General features: G+C 50.3%; 2 protein-coding genes across 2 annotated transcripts in view; one reads left to right on the top strand and one right to left on the bottom strand.

The window, feature by feature from the left end:
• The first annotated feature begins 4,389 nt into the window (after positions 1-4,389).
• AP5Z1 (adaptor-related protein complex 5, zeta 1 subunit) lies at positions 4,390-5,418 on the top strand. The gene is made up of 3 exons (XM_008581363.1): positions 4,390-4,548; positions 4,627-4,841; positions 5,133-5,418. Exons 1-3 carry the CDS (start codon positions 4,390-4,392, stop codon positions 5,401-5,403), a joined length of 645 nt encoding a protein of 214 aa, XP_008579585.1. The 3' UTR covers positions 5,404-5,418.
• Positions 5,419-5,883: 465 nt separating this feature from the next.
• Positions 5,884-15,562, bottom strand: part of RADIL (Ras association and DIL domains) — an 87,306-nt gene continuing 77,627 nt past the window's right edge. The window contains exons 8-13 of the mRNA XM_008581362.1: positions 15,177-15,349; positions 9,115-9,303; positions 8,418-8,769; positions 7,099-7,238; positions 6,557-6,696; positions 5,884-6,254 (exon numbers count right to left, since the gene is read on the bottom strand). Coding sequence (XP_008579584.1) covers positions 6,149-6,254; positions 6,557-6,696; positions 7,099-7,238; positions 8,418-8,769; positions 9,115-9,303; positions 15,177-15,349 — 1,100 coding nt within the window. The 3' untranslated portion in view covers positions 5,884-6,148. The remainder of the gene's footprint in view (positions 6,255-6,556; positions 6,697-7,098; positions 7,239-8,417; positions 8,770-9,114; positions 9,304-15,176; positions 15,350-15,562) is intronic.

Below are 15,562 nucleotides of genomic sequence, written 5' to 3'. Positions count from 1 at the left end.
TATAATCAATTATGATTCAATAAAAAAAACCCGAAAAAACAAAAAAAAATTGGTCAATAAACATTAAAAAAAAAAAAAGAAACTTGGCCCCCACTGTGACTGCTATGAGGGTGGGAAATCCTATTACGATAATTGAAAGGTGGAGCCTTGAAGAGGTGATTGGATTGTAGGACCATGTCATAGTGAATGGATTACAAATATTGGTCCGGGACGTGGTTCTGAGGGCTTTAAAAGAAGAGGAGAGTCTGTCTCTCTCTCTCTCTGCTTCCACCATCTTGCAATGTGAGACCCCTGGGTCACTGTTGCCACCACCAGATGGATTTTGGACTCCCTAGCCTAAGAAACTGTAAGCAAAAAATTTCGTTTTTCTTTATAAATCACCCAGTTCGAAGCATTTTGTTAGAAGCAACACAAAGTGGACTAATACAGAAAATTGGTACCAGAGAAGTGGGGTGTGCTTATAGCAAATACTTGAAAATGTGGAAGCAGCTTTGGAACTGGGTGTTCAGCAAAGGTTGGAGGAGTTTGGAGGACTCAGAAGAAGACAAAAAGACAAGGGCAAGTTTGGAATGTCTTAGAGACTGGTTACGTGGTGGCGAGCAAAATGCTGATAGAAATATGGACTGTAAAGACCGTTCTAAGGAGGTCTCAGATAGAAATCAGAAGGAGTTTATTGGAAACTGGGGCAAAGATCACCCTTGCTGTGAACTGGCAAGGGACTTGGCTGCGTTGTGTCCATGACCTAGGACTTTGTGGAAGTTGGAACTTAGGAGTTGTGAACCAGAGTATCTGGTGGAAGAAATTTCTAAGAAGCAAAGCATTAAGGAAGTTGCATGGCTACTTGTCACAGCCTACACTGAGTTATGGTGGCAAAGGCACGACATAAAGCCAGAATTTAAAAGGGAAGCAGAGTGTAAAGATTTGGAAAATTTGCAGCCTGGACATGTGGTAGAGAAGTAGAGAGCATTTTCAGAAGAAAAATTCAATGATGCTAAGAAGATTAACACAAAAGTATGGGATTGTCAAGAGACGGGGAAAGTTCCTGAAGGCATTGCAGAAGCCTCTGGGGCCAACCCTTCCTTTTCAGGCCCAAAGGCCTAGGGAGACAGAATGGTCTTGGGAAATGGTCTAGGTCTTCTTAGGCCTGAAGCACCCTCCATGGGCTTGCTGCCCAGGGCTACCTTGCTAAGCTGCTCCCCACACCAGCACCCCAACTGTTTTGACTGCCCCAGCTGTGGCTAAACTGACCCCAAGTGTGGCTGGACCCACAGCTTTGGAAAATACAAGCCAGAAGGTTTGCCAACGTCCTTGTGGTGTTAGGTCTGCAGGCTCACAGAATGCCAGAGCTGGGAAGGCTTGGGAGCCTCCACTGCAATTTCAAAGGATGTATGGAAAAGTCTGGAGGCCCAGAAAGAGATCTGTCACAGTGGCAGAGTCACCACAGACAGCCTTCACTAGAGCAATGCCGAGCAGAAATGTGGAAACCCCAACAGCACCATGTCTAGTGGAGCCTTGAGAGCAGGACTGCCATGGAGACTCCAGACCTGTGGAGCTACCAGAGTGGAACAGCCTGGGAGAGGTGAAGTGAGGCCTGAGACCAGGAAAGCCACAGGATTGGAGCTTTCCAAGGACTTGGGGACCAGAACCCCAGAAGAGCATGCAGAGGTGGTTAAACATGGAGTCAAGGTACATGATTTGTCAGCCTTGAGATTTAATGCCTGCCCTGCTGGGCTTCAGACGTGTTTGGAACCTGTTACCCCTTTCTTTTGGCCAATTTCTCCCTTTTTGAATGGGAATATGTACCCTATGTTTGTCCCACCATTGTATCTCGGAAGTAGATAACTTGCATTGGTTTCACAGATGGGACTTTGAACTTTGGACTCTTGAGTTGAAACAAGTTAAGACTTTGGGGATGAAATGAATCCATTTGCATGTGAAAAGGACATGAGTTTTGGGGGACCAGGGGCAGAATGTAGTGGATTGAAATATGTCCCCCCCAAACTCCCTGAAGCTTGAATTGTGTCCCCTAAGTTTTGTGTATTAGAAACTTGGTCCCCACGGTGACTGTTAAGAGGGTGGGAAATCCTATTATGGTAACTGAAAGGCGGAGCCTCGAAGAGGTGATTGGATTGTAGGACCCTCCCCCCCAAACTCCCTGAAGCTTGAATTGTGTCCCCTAAGTTTTGTGTATTAGAAACTTGGCCCCCACGGTGACTGTTAAGAGGGTGGGAAATCCTATTATGGTAACTGAAAGGCGGAGCCTCGAAGAGGTGATTGGATTGTAGGACCCTGCAGTACTGAATGGATTAAAAATGGTGGCCAGGAGCATGGTTCTGAGGGCTTTAAAAGAAGAGGAGAGTCTGTCTTCTCTCTCTGCTCTCTGTGCTCTCTCTGCTTCCACCATCTTGCAATGTGAGACCCCTGGGTCACTGTTGCCCCACCAGATAGACTTTGGACTTCCCAGCCTCAGAAACTAAGCTGCCTGAGCCCTGCACCAAATGCAGCTGTCCCAGAATCATAAGCCAAATAAACCTCTGTTCTTTATAAATTACACAGTCCCAGGTATTTTTTTATAGCAACACAAAACGGACTAATACACTCACCCCATCTTCTGTCTCCAGCCACACACTTCCTGCACCATCTTCCCTGCATTGTTTTTCTCTGCAGCACTTATCACTGACGTGCACTCATGTATTTATTTCTTGTCAGCCTAGAAAAACTAGGATTTAAGTTCCAAGAGGTCAAGAAAGGACATTGTTTCTTTTTCTCAATAATATATCCTTATTGATTTTCTGCCAGCTTGATTTATCAATTACTGGGAGAGGCCTTTATGCTAAGGCCTCCCTTTATGATAGTGGATTTATCCATTTCTCCCTCTGGTTCTATAGGTTTTTGCTTTACATTTTTTGAGAATGTTATTAGGTGCATCCAAGTTTAAAATTATTTCATCTTCCTGGTGAACTGAACTTGTAATTACTGAGTACATCTGACATATCTTTGTCCATCCTTTTGTCTTTAACCTTTCCATGTTCTTATGTTCTAGGTTTCTTTCTTTTTTTTTTTCTTAAAAAGATGACCAGTAAGGGGATCTTAACCCTTGTGCTACTTGTCCATTTTTTTTTTCTTTCTGCCATTGAGTTTTCTTATTCCATGTTTCTCCTCTGTTAGTCTGAAAGTTAAACATTCTATTCTTTTATTTTTTTATTTTTTTGGCAGCTGGCTGGTATGACGATCTGAATTCTCACCACGCTCTAACCAACTGAGCTAACCAGCCAGCCCTTCTATTTTTTAAGTGGCTACCCTTGATATTTCAACACACATTCTTTAATAAAGTCTAAAGGTAACCAATATCATTTGTATTCTAAAACAAGGACCTTACAATATTTTACTTCCTGTCACCACCTCCTTCTGGCTTACATGCAATTGGTATTCTGAATTTTCCCGCTACCTTTTTATTGAAACACTTCCCAAATTAGACATCCCTATTGCTGTTTTAGATAGTGTTTTTTTCTTCTCTACATTTGTACATTTGTTTGCTTACCGTACATTCTTGCATTTCAGACCTCGTAGGTATAATTTTCCTTCTTCCCGAAGTACAACTTTCACAAGTTTCTTGTCTACGAGTAGTAAATTCTCTCCCTTTTGTTTGAAAATATTATACATTTATCCTTATTCTTGAAAGTTATGTTAGGTGTGTTTACAATTCTAGATTGACAGTTTTTCCTTAATCCTTTGAAGAAATTATTCCATTTGCTGGTCTCCATTGTAGTGTTTGGGGAGGACGGTATCCAGTTGAATTATTCTTTCTGGAAATCTGTACTACTGTCTGGCAGATTTTAAGATAATCTATTCGTGTTTGGGTTTCTGTAGCAATGTACTTAAGTGGAGATTTCTTTTGATTTATCCTCTTGGGATTCATTAATCATCCTGACTCAGAGGATTTGGGTCTTTCAGCAATTCTGGAAAATTCTTAGCCACTATCTCTTAAGTATTACTTCTCCCCCATTTTCCCATCTCCTTTCAGAACTCCACTTGATGTAAGTTGCACCTTCTTATTCTGTCTCTCAACCTTTATCTTCATAATTTCTGACTCTCCACAGTGCATTATGAAGAATTTCTAAAACTCTATTCCAGTTCATTAATTATCTTTTCATCTGTCCAATCTGCTTGTTAATTTTTTCTCTGGGTTATAATATCAACGATTCTATTTTTCATATATTTTTCTTTTTTGCTGGCCAGTACAGGAATCAAACCCCAGACCTTGTTATTATCAGCACCATGCTCTAACCTACTGAACTAACCAGCCAGCTATTTTTCATTTCTAGAAGATCTATTTAGCTCAATTTCAAATTTGCTTGGTCACTTGGAAAGTCTCTTATTCCTTAAATCATGTTTCTAATTCCCTACTTCATTTCTGTAAGCATATTATACTTGGGGGCCCTGTGTAAGCTGAAGCCCTCCCTGGTGGTTGAGCTGGCCAAGGACCTCCTGGAGTTCGTGGGAAGCGTGAGTGGCATCCACAGCAGAGCAAGCATGCTCACCAGTGTGGTAAGGCCCATGCCGGCCTCCTGTCCCTCCTGACAGACAAGACCAGGGCGTGTGCTGAGCCTCTGTTCCCGGGCCTAGGTGTGGGCCGTTGGCGAGTACCTGTCGGTAACCTGTGACAGGCGGTGCACCGTGGAGCAGATCAACAAGTTCTTTGAAGCCCTGGAGGCCCTGCTATTCGAGGTCGCCCAATCCCGCCCCTCTGCTACCCTGCCCAAGTGTCCACCACAGGTCATCACTGTGCTCATGACTACACTGACCAAGCTGGCCTCCCGCAGCCAAGACCTGATCCCCAGGTACCTAGTTAGTGAGTGGGGAGAGGAAAACCTGTTGGCCTTACATGGGGAAAGGACGTGGCTTCTGAGGTCTTCCCTGTCCCAGGTGTCTTGAAATAGTCCCAGGAGCACAAGGGTCTTGTTTGGACGTGGGTGGCTAGGTTGTGTCAGCTGGATGCACCAGGGCGGTGGGCACCGAAGAGCAAAAGCCTCCCTAGCTGGGTGCCTTCGGGGACTGGGCCTCTCCACACTGACCCTTTTCCACGTGAGGGGTGTGTCTGCAGCTGACTGGTGGGACCCTCTTGTCCCCAGGGTCTCTCTGTTACTGTCAAAGATGAGGACCCTGGCCCAGAGCCCGGCCACTGGCTCTGTGCACAGTGAGGAGGACTCAGAAGCCATCTGCACCCGGGCCACAGAGCTGCTGAACCTGCTGAAGATGCCCAGCGTGGCCCAGTTTGTGCTCACGCCGAGTGTGGAGGTGTGCGAGCCCCGCTACCACCGGGACACCAACACGGCCCTGCCCCTGGCCCTGCGCACGGTCAGCCGGCTGGTGGAGAAGGAGGCCAGTCTCCTGCCGGGGTGAAGGGACAGTGACCAGGCAGACACTGCCGCAGATTAAGAGCCTGGGGCCACCAGCCTGGTATTAGGGCCAAGCCGCAGCTTTAGTGATCAGAGAGGACTTCAGGGAGGAGTGGGAGGCCTCGGGGAGAGGAGGCCCAGGGCCAGGGTGGGCTCGGCGCCCTCAGGGATACTTCAGGCTCTTCACTTTCTCACCTTCTGGGGGTTTGGACCATGCTGAGCAGTGGGATCACACTACACTCTGATTTTTCTGGCTGCAAGGGAGCTGCTTGCTGTTTCCTAATGCTCTTGTTTCTGTGCAGGGTGGGGGCAGGAAGAGTCAGTTGAAATAATCCCAGCCATGACAACCATCCCCGTGTCCACTAGGGCTTGTCCCATGCTGGACGGGAGGGGGCAGTCATGGGGAGCCACCAGCAGCCACCACCCCTCCCCCACCCCGCTGCCCACACGGCTGGGCCACAGACAGTAGACAGCAGCCCCGACGCTCTCTAAGAATATGAAAGAAAGTTTACTGAATCTACACTTCTCATTAAAGCCTTTAAACATAAAAGCTCTGTAATAAACATCACAACTTAGTGTTATCTGTCATATAAATAAAATATACACCAAGATGTACATTATCAACAGGGTATGTCCTGAAGGCGATGCCACCAAAGGAGAACTTGACTCATTACTTTTAAAAAACAACGAACAGCTCGATGAAGGTCAGCGTCACCTACAGAAGCTCAGGGAAGCGGGGCGCGACCACCCTAGGGAGGGGGCGTGCAGAAGCGGATTTTCTTGGCTGTTTCCACATCAGACTTGGCAACCAGAAACCTCATCTTCTTCCCGCCGTGTCGGATCAGATCGACAGCTCTGAAACCAACACAGGAGTGAGGTGGTGCCGCAGAGCACCCAGGAGGCCACTGCCGAGTGCAGGGGGACGCACCACCAGACCCAGCAGATCCGACTCCCCCCACCCTCAGCTGTCACTGCATGCAAGGACTTGATGGGGCTGCGCGTGAGCCTGGCCTGGGCATCCAGTCTCCCCTCCCCTCCTTAGAGCATCTGGGAGGAGCAAGGCCAGGCGGTGCCCATGGGTGTAGGGGCTTGTCCTGCAGGTGGACCTGTCTAGGCTAACCCCGACTGCTTGAGCCAAGATGTGTGTGTGGCGGTACCTCAGGTAGCCGACGCCCATCAGGCTGCTGCCGTTCACCTCCAGGATGCGGTCTCCCAGCGACAGCCGCCCGTCAGATGCTGCGGGGCTGCCTGGCAGCAGGGTCTGGATATAGAGCCCTGGGGTGCCCAGGGGCGTGTGCTGGGGAAAAGCAGGGGCCTCAGGGCTCTGCAGCTGCTGACCCCAGCTGTCCCCAGTGAGGAACCCTGCAGCCCACTTCCCCGGCGTTTGCAGGCCCCATGTCTGGAGTCAGGCCAAGCTCATGAGTTTGGTCTTCACAGGTCCAGCAATAAAAGCACTGGATACCACCACTGTTCCCAAAGGCCCAGGACAGACCCTAAAAGTCTGGGGATGGGGGCAAGATGACAGCAGGCCCAGGGAAAGAGGCCAGTGGACAGGCCGGGCCCTCAGTCCCAAGCATAGCAGAGGCCTCCCCCACTCTCCTCCTCCCTGGCCACACTCTGTAAACAGCAGGAACCAAGGCAGCCTACAAGGGGCAGTGGGGAGATGCGGGAGGCGGGCAGGGGTCCTGGGGCCACTCACCATCCCATCGATCAGGCCCATTCCCAGCCCCGAGGGGCCTCGCTCCAGCTCCACCATGAAGACGTAGCAGAAGTCATCGGTGCTGGAGCTGCGGCTCGAAGTGGCCAGAGGCGGCTCATCCATGGGGGCCACAGAGTCTCCTGGGTGGGCAAGGAAAGGTGCAGCAGGGCTGAGGGGCTGGTGGGCTGGAGGTCAGGCCTGCCCCAGGAGTCCGGACATAGGGACATCCCAGATCAGCTGCTGCTCCAGGGGGAGGACGTAGGAAAGGTGCAGCAGGGCTGAGGGGCTGGTGGGCTGGAGGTCAGGCCTGCCCCAGGAGTCCAGACATAGGGACATCCCAGATCAGCTGCTGCTCCAGGGGGAGGACGTGAAGTGCTCGTGCAGATCCAAGGAGGCACCGTTTGGGCAGAACATGAACAGTAAGCCTGGCGATTAGGTTGCGGCCCACCTGTGGGCGACATCCCCATGTGCCTGAAAGGGGCACCTTGGTCCCTGCCCTACGGTTACCGCAGAACATCGGCCCCTCTCAGCGCCGGCTGCCAGGGCCCCACACAGTTCCAGCACGGCCTCTCACGACGGCCTCCCACCGCCCTGGATTCCCCTCCCTCCTCCACATCCGCCCCTCCTGAGGGCTCCCACTGCTGACCGGACCCTGCCCCCAGGTCCCCAGCCCCACCCTGAGCGCCCTGGGCCTTCTCTCTCCATCACGCACTTGCACCCACCACGGGCCACATGGGTTGGGGTCTCAGAGGCAGAGCCAGAGTCTGTTCTGGAGCCGCCTCATGACAGTTTTCTGAGCTCTGGTGCCAGAACACCTGAGCAGGTAGCCTGTCTCAGGCCCAGCTCTGCCAGGTGACCCCAACCCTCAGGGCACACTCCAAACTCTGCACAAGCACCAAGGACTCTTCATTCCTTAGGATACTCACACACCATGCACTCGCCCACACACGTATGCACACACATGCACACACGCACACAAGTGTCCCCCCACACACACACACAGGCACACGCACGTGCCCTGCCTCCGCACCCAGAGGGCTCTGGTTTCACCTCCTCCCTGAGGTCCTCCCAGATGCCCCCAGCACACCTCCTCAGCTGGCTGGCCCACATCGTCCAAACCACCCCCTCTCCACCTTGTGCAGGAGTGATTCTAAGCACGTTTCTAGACTCGCTCAGTCGCACGATGGCAGTGAATATTTGTTTAAGATGTGTCATACAACTGAGCGACCGAGCTGCTGCGTGGCCAGCTGCCTGGCCTACCCAGGGACTGAGGGTGGAGTGTCAAGGTGCCAAGCAGGGTCTGGGGTGGGGGACCTCACCTTCCGGAGCTGCTTCCCGGGGACCGCACGGGCCATTCCTCTGCCCTTCCAGAAGCGCCTTCCCGCAGTTGCTGCTGAGCTCTGTCCAGTCAGGGCCTCTGGGCTCAAGTCCAAGTGGGGTGCTGGGAGGTGTGAGCAGGCATGAGGAGTCCATGTGCAGGGGTCCGGCCTGGGAACCCCCACGGCCCCCGCGGCCTGGCTGCCTTCCCAGGGGGCCCTGTGCCAGAGGAGCCCTGGCAGAAGGAAGAGAGTGTGCCAAGGTGGCTTCTCGGGCTCCCCTGCTGGGGTCCCTGGAAGCCAGGGGGCAGCTCTGGGCATCCAGGTGCCCCTCCGGGATGGTGTGGTTGGCGTCCTGGGGAGGGAGAAGAGCGAGAACTCAGGCACCAAGCAGGGGGCGGGCCAGGCAGCACAGTGCCTCCAGGGGAGGAGAGGGCCCCACGGCCCCCAGAGTCACCCTGCAGAACACGAGGGCCGCAGGCTGCATGCGACCCAAAGGGTCAGAAGATGCCTGCAGGCCTGATGTCTGAGTGGCGGGAGAGCCAAGGGGCTTCCCCACCATCTGCAGCCAGGGCCTGAGGTGGGGAGAACACCCAGGACTCCTGGAGCTCCCTGCCTGCTGCATCCCGGCAGAGCCGGGCCACTTCCACCCCAGCCATCAGGCCCTGGAGCCCAGCACAGCCCCCCGCCCTGCAGGTACCTCCAGGCACTCTGGCTGGGCAGGCCCGCCGCCAGGGCTGGCTTTGCTCCGCAGGCTCCACAGAAAATGGCGGATATAGAGGATGTGCTGGTAGATGCGGTCATCCAGACAGTCTGCTTCCAAATCCACCTGGAAGCCCTCACTTGGCAGAACAATGGGTGGGGGGTTTTCATAGGACTCCAGGACATCCTCGGAAACCGCGGGCCCTGCATGCTGGAAAACGTCCTCCTCCTGCTCTCACTCTTGACTGGTGGTGCGGCTGGCACAGAATTCCAGACTGGGGGTCGTTATTGCTCGGAATTTCGAAGGCAGCTCCTTTGTCTTCAGACTTCCTGTGCTGCTCTTGAGAAGTCTGAAACCATTCTGATTGCTAATCTTTGGATATGTCTTGTTTTTCTCCTTCTCTGAAAGCTCGTAGATTTTCTATGTCCATGTTCTGAAATTCTGTGACATTCAGTCCTGGTGCAAATCCACTCTCGTCCACTGGGGGTACCTTCAATCTAGAAACTCAGGTCCTTTGGGTCTGGATTATCTTTACTTTCTTGCCACCCTCTTCTCTGTTTCCTCCTTCTGGACTCCTGCTATTTGGGTGCTGGGCCTCACCAACTGGCCCTTTAACGTTCTCATCTTCTTCCTCTCTGTTTCTCTCTTGCTGATTTTGCTGCCAACATCCAGTGGCCTGGACTGCGGTCATCAAATGTCTACACTGAAGGAACAATCAATGTCTCCAGGCTATATGGGGAGGGTCAAGAGCAGACACCCCCCACCTCCCAGCAGCACATCCTCTAACACCTCTGGCCACCCCCACCCCACTGGCTACAGCCCTGCTCCCTCCAGCCCCACCCCTTAAACACACACCAGCTCAGGAAAGCCTGTGGTTTGCCCCAAGGTGGTTCTTTTTGGTTTTGTGAGTTGCTAGAGCCATGTTTACTTCCCACTTCTGTAGTTTGTCCAGGGTTGGTGTTGGGGAGGAAGCCAGCAACCTGTGCTAAGAAATCCTCTCATCATCTTCACAGGAACAGATCTCTCTCCCCCCGCTGTGTTCCGTGTTCCTGTCTTTTTTACTCTGCTTTCTGGACGATTCGCTTGACATGATCTTCCACCCGCGCTATGGAGCTTTTCATTTCGGCTTTCATAGCTTTAATTTCCAAGAATTCTTTTTGTTCTCTTATTTATATAATCTTATTATTATTTTATGGATGTTATATCTTCTCTTATTTGTACAAGGATAAAAATGATTCTTTTACAGCTTCTCCCTGAATAGTCTGTTTCAGGGGTCAACGAACTGTGGCCTGAGGCCTATTTTTATAAGGCCCTCAAGCTAAGAATAGTTTTTACATTTTTAAAGGGTTTGAAAACAAAACAAAGAAGAGTATAGGACAGAGACTATATGTGGCCCACAAAGCTGAAAACATATTCTACCTGGCCCTCTACAGAAAACATTTGCCGCCCCCCGGTCTGTTTTCTCCAACTTCATCTTCCCCCTCCTGTCTCTCGTGTTAAAGCTGTTCTAGAACAGCTGCCTGTTGACTCACTCCTATTTAAGTGGCAGGCTCCCAGCCTCAGAGCAGAGAGCGTGGCTATCCAGGGACCACTCAGGGTGCCCTGGCCTGGCTGCTCTCCTGTGGTATCCCCAGCAAGGGCACCTGCATGCCTCCCCCTGGGCTGTCCCTGACTCCAGCCTGCTGGGTCAGCCCACCTCCTGCTTGGAGCACACAGGCCTGGCTGCTAAGCTGGGCAGGAGGCCAAGGTTCCAGCAATCAGGAGGTCACTTTTCCCGGAACTCCCTTTTCTCAGCATGAGACTCCTGCCCTTGCCTGGCCTCCCCAGCCAGGAGAACTTTTGTTTAAATGCTCTAGAAATAGACACCCATCTTCTGCCAGAGTGAGAAAAGAGCAGGCACACAGCTGTGTAGATGCGGGGAAGGTGGCTGAGACCCTAAGTAACACTGTTCCCTCCCCTGATGCATTTTGTACTAATGCACAACAGTTACACAGAAAACCACACCAGTTTGAAATGCACAATTCAAAATCTTCCCAAAGTGCACCCAGCCCCAGGAACAAGGACCAGAGCATGCAGGAGCAGGTCAGGAGCATACTGAGCCCCTGCAGTCCCTCCATGGGCTCCCAGGGTTGGGCATGGGGCTCACTTCAACAGCTGTGCTGCTTGTTCCTGCACCCAAGCCAGGGAACCTGAGCGGGCACTCTTCTGCACCCCACGCCCTCAGCTCAGTGTGATGTGTAAGGTTTGTCTACAGCTCCTGGTGACAATGGTCTGCTAAGTCACATTGCTCTGTAGGACTTCACTGTAATGAACAGACTACACTTTACTTATCCATTATGCTGTTGATGAATACAAGCTATTCCCAGTTTGGGGCCACTATGAATAGTGCCACTGTGAACATTCCCGTCCAGGTTGTTGTAAAGAACAAATTGAAGCATTTCAATGGGGAGAAGTACCACATCAGAGCACATGCATACGGTCAGCTCCAGCAGATGCTGCCAAACAGCTTCCTGCAGTGGTTACACTGAGTTGTAACACCACCAGTAACACACGAGAGTTCAAGTTCACACCTCTTCACCAGTGCTTGGCATGGGCTTTTTTCATTTTAACCATTCTGGTTGGTTTAGTATTTTAAAAACACTGTGGTTTTAAACTACATTTTTCAAGGCTGGCCAGTTAGCTCAGCTGGTTATAGCATGGAGTTATAACACCAAGCTCAAGAGTTTGGATCCCCTTACCAGCCAGCTGCAAAAAACAAAAACAAACAAACAAACAAAAAAATGCTTAAACTGCATTTCTCTAATGATTAATGAAGTTGCTCACCTTTCATGTGTAATTTTCCTTTCCTATAATTCCTTTTCAGGTTTTGATATCAAGGTTGTGCTGGCTCTTTAAAATGAGATGGGATTTCCTATTTTTTCCTAGCTTCTGGAGGAATCTGAATAACAATAACATTACTTCTTCCTCTAATGTTTAAAATAATTCATGAATGAAACCATCTGGGTCTTAGATCTTTTTTGTGAGAAGGTTTTTAAATAATAAATTCAATCTCTTTAATATATATAGGACTACTCAGATTTTTAATTTCCTCTTGTATCAGTTTTAATAAGTATTTTTTTGCATGTTTCTTTCACCTAAACTGTCAAATTTATCAGCGTAAAGTTGATTGTAATATTCTCTTTACTACTCTGTACTAATTTTTAATGTAAAATCTGAGTGATACCCTTTTTCCATTTTTGATACTAACAATTTGTGTTTTCCCACTTTTATAAACTTTCTGAAGAACCAACTCTTGGCTTGATCACTTTTCTCTCCTCTATGTTTTTCACTATTGCACTGATTTTTGCTCTTATCTATCATTTCCTTCCTTCTATTTTTTCTGGGCTTGACTTGCTGCTTTTTGCCTTGCTTCATGATCATTCATTCTCAGCCCTCCTTGTTTTCTGATATATACATTTAAGGCTATAACTTTACCTCTTAGCTCTGCTTTACCTGAAGCCCACAGGTATTGCTACTTTGTATCTTCATTGATGCTGAGCACTGCACTTCAGCCATGGGGGGAGGAGAGAGCTGAGTTGGGGCTGGGTGAGCTTTTGGTAAGGCTCAGTGGGCCTCTGCTGGATCCTCACAGGAGGGTTTCAACTGTGAGCCTGGTGTTTACTCCCTAAGGGGTCTTGAACTCTAATCTTTGTCTCCTTAGCATCGTGAGACTACCACAAATTCCACTCTGCTTTTCAGAGCTTTTTGCTTCATTTTAAAGCCCTTCCCACCCCACTCCCTGGAGCTCCAGAATTTTGGCAAAGGTCTGAAGGAGAAAGCCAGCCATGCATTTTAGGCCCCTAAAGTCTCTGAGTTTGTCTCTCTAGCCTGTGAGAGGCCAAATCTGTTTGGGTTTCTTTTTCCCCAGCAACGGCCCCCTGCCTACACAAAGCCTGGATTCTTAGCCTCACACATAACCTGCTCCCAGGATAGCAAATGCCCCCAGGGGAAAGCAGCAGGCAGAACTTGAGTTCAGCTCTTTGTGGTTCTCCCTCTGCAGATCCTTACCTCTTCTAATCCTTCAGCAGCTCTCTGATGCCTTCAAACAGATGCCTTTTGTATTTTATCTGGCTGTGCACGTTGTTCTCAGCAGAAGTGTGGGCTCACTCCAAGCCACTCCATCCAAGGATTAGTGCTTCCCAAAATGTCTATCAAGCTGCCCTTCTGTTTTAGCCCCATCTCCACATCAATATCCAGAGGTACCTAGAGCTGCCAATTCCTGAGCCTTTTGGTGGCTCTGCTGTAAACCAGCTGCTCCTCAGGAGTCAGTTTTCCTAGATTTGCTATTGCAGTTGCTCTTCACCCACCTGCTTTCTAGCTTCCAAAATATTACTGCTTTCATCTCCTGTTTTCTTTGTCCTTGTGGGCTTATGCCATTAAAAAACATGGATTTACTTTTATTTAGTGATAGTTTGGGAGGAAGCAAATTAAATCCATCTGCCATACATACCCAGACATCCCTATATTTTCTAAATTTTCTATAGTGAATAAGTGTTTCACTTTTATAATGAAAAAAAATTAACTTTAAAAAATGACAATTCAGTACAATATATAGTCCCTAACATAGAGTAGATTTTTAACGTATGCTGAATGAATAAATGACACACAGAACCAGGTATGGTACCTGGCTTGCTTTGTGCTCAGCTTTGTCATTCATAAAACGGGATCATGAGGCTACCTACCTTGGAGGATTGCTGTGATGATTAAATGAGATAACCCAGGCAAAGCCTTTAATGTCTGCAGATACTCAGTAATAGCATCAGCTATCGTTATTTTAATAACACTTGCAGGGCACACAGGTGAGATTTTGTGTTTTGATCCTCAGGCGGTGCATTGTCCTGTTTTTGGCACCAAACTGAAAGGCCTGGTTTGCCCTGGTGAGTCTCATGTTGAGCTGGCTGCTCCACAGTCAGCTCAGGGTTTTGCCTGAAGTTGGGCAAACTATTCACATTACCCGACCTTCCAGACGCACAGAAAGCAGATTCCATCTTGGGCTGCAGCCACTCCCACCTCCATCCTATGGCATGTTCAGTGTTTTCCAGGCAGGAAAAGAAACCATCAGATTGGTTTCCATTGATTACCCGTGACACCTGTGTCAGGGGAAGGTGGGTGGCAAGGGAGGAGGGTGAGGGTTGGTTAGTTTCCTGTTGCTGTTGCAACAAATGCCCACTGCCTTGGTGGTTAAAGCAACACAAGAGTGGAATCTCATGGTTCTGTGGATCAGTCTAGTGCAGGTCTTGCTGGGCTGTGAGCTCTCTGGAGGCTCTGGGAGACGATCCACTTCCTCGCTCATCTGGATTGTTATCAGAATTCAGTTCCTCGTGGTTGTAGAACTGAGGTCCCATTTCCGTGTTGGCTGTCATCTGGGGGCCATTCTGACTCCCAGAGGCCACTGTGTTCCTTGGCTTGTGGGCCCCTCCTCCATCTTCAGAGCCAGCCAGGGTGGGTTGAGTCCTCCTTTCTTCTTCTGTCCATCTCTCTGGCCCACTCCTATGGATCGTCTGATTAGATGCCCACCAGGGTCATCCTCCTGTCTCAAAGTCCTTAATCTCAGGCACATCTACAGAGTCCCTTTTGTCATGTGCAGTAACATAGTCACAGGTCTAGGGACTAAAGATAGACATCTCTGGGGTCCTTATCCTGCCTACCACAGGTGGGGAGAGCTGTGAAAGGAAAGCAACTTCGCAAGTTATCTACTGAACACTGAGTTTTCTGGGCCTGGAAGCTAGGTGTCCAGCCCCCTGGCCTGGCTTGTAAGCTGGTGACTGGAGAGTGACAGTACATGGGCCCCAGCCCCTCCACTGCCCTTGCCTTTCTCCGTCTGTGGTCTGTGCCCCTCCTACCTGGATAAGCTGGGCGCTGGGAGTGGCCAGCAGGTTGAGGGTGCAGGAGAGCTTCCGGAAGAAGTGCTCTCCAGCCACCCCTGTCACTTCTCATCAGGACACAGGTCAAAGGACCTCTGACCCCCAGCCCCTCCACTGCCCTTGCCTTTCTCCGTCTGTGGTCTGTGCCCCTCCTACCTGGATAAGCTGGGCGCTGGGAGTGGCCAGCAGGTTGAGGGTGCAGGAGAGCTTCCGGAAGAAGTGCTCTCCAGCCACCCCGCAGCCGGTGCTCCTTGTCCACTCCAGGAGCTGCTGCAAGCGGGTGCAGGCCTGGACACCTCTAGGCCAGTGGAAACAACTCAGGGAGGGGCCTGGGGATGAGAGAGGAAGGGTGATGCCCAGGTCTCCCAGCAAACAGGTAGGCAACCACCCTCACGCAGGGGAACCAGGCACCAGCTGGTCCCCAGAGCCTGCCCTCCGGACAGAGAAGGACATTATAGCTCAAGGACAGACATGAGACCCTGTGTCAGTTTCCAAGGCAACTTTCCTACTTCTTGGGCCCCTCTCTGGAACAAAGGTGGCGG

The sequence above is a fragment of the Galeopterus variegatus genome, unplaced genomic scaffold (assembly GCF_000696425.1).
Source record: "Galeopterus variegatus unplaced genomic scaffold, G_variegatus-3.0.2 Scaffold2334, whole genome shotgun sequence".
Lineage (NCBI taxonomy): Eukaryota > Metazoa > Chordata > Mammalia > Dermoptera > Cynocephalidae > Galeopterus > Galeopterus variegatus.
This window is presented reverse-complemented; position numbering and strand designations above follow the sequence as displayed.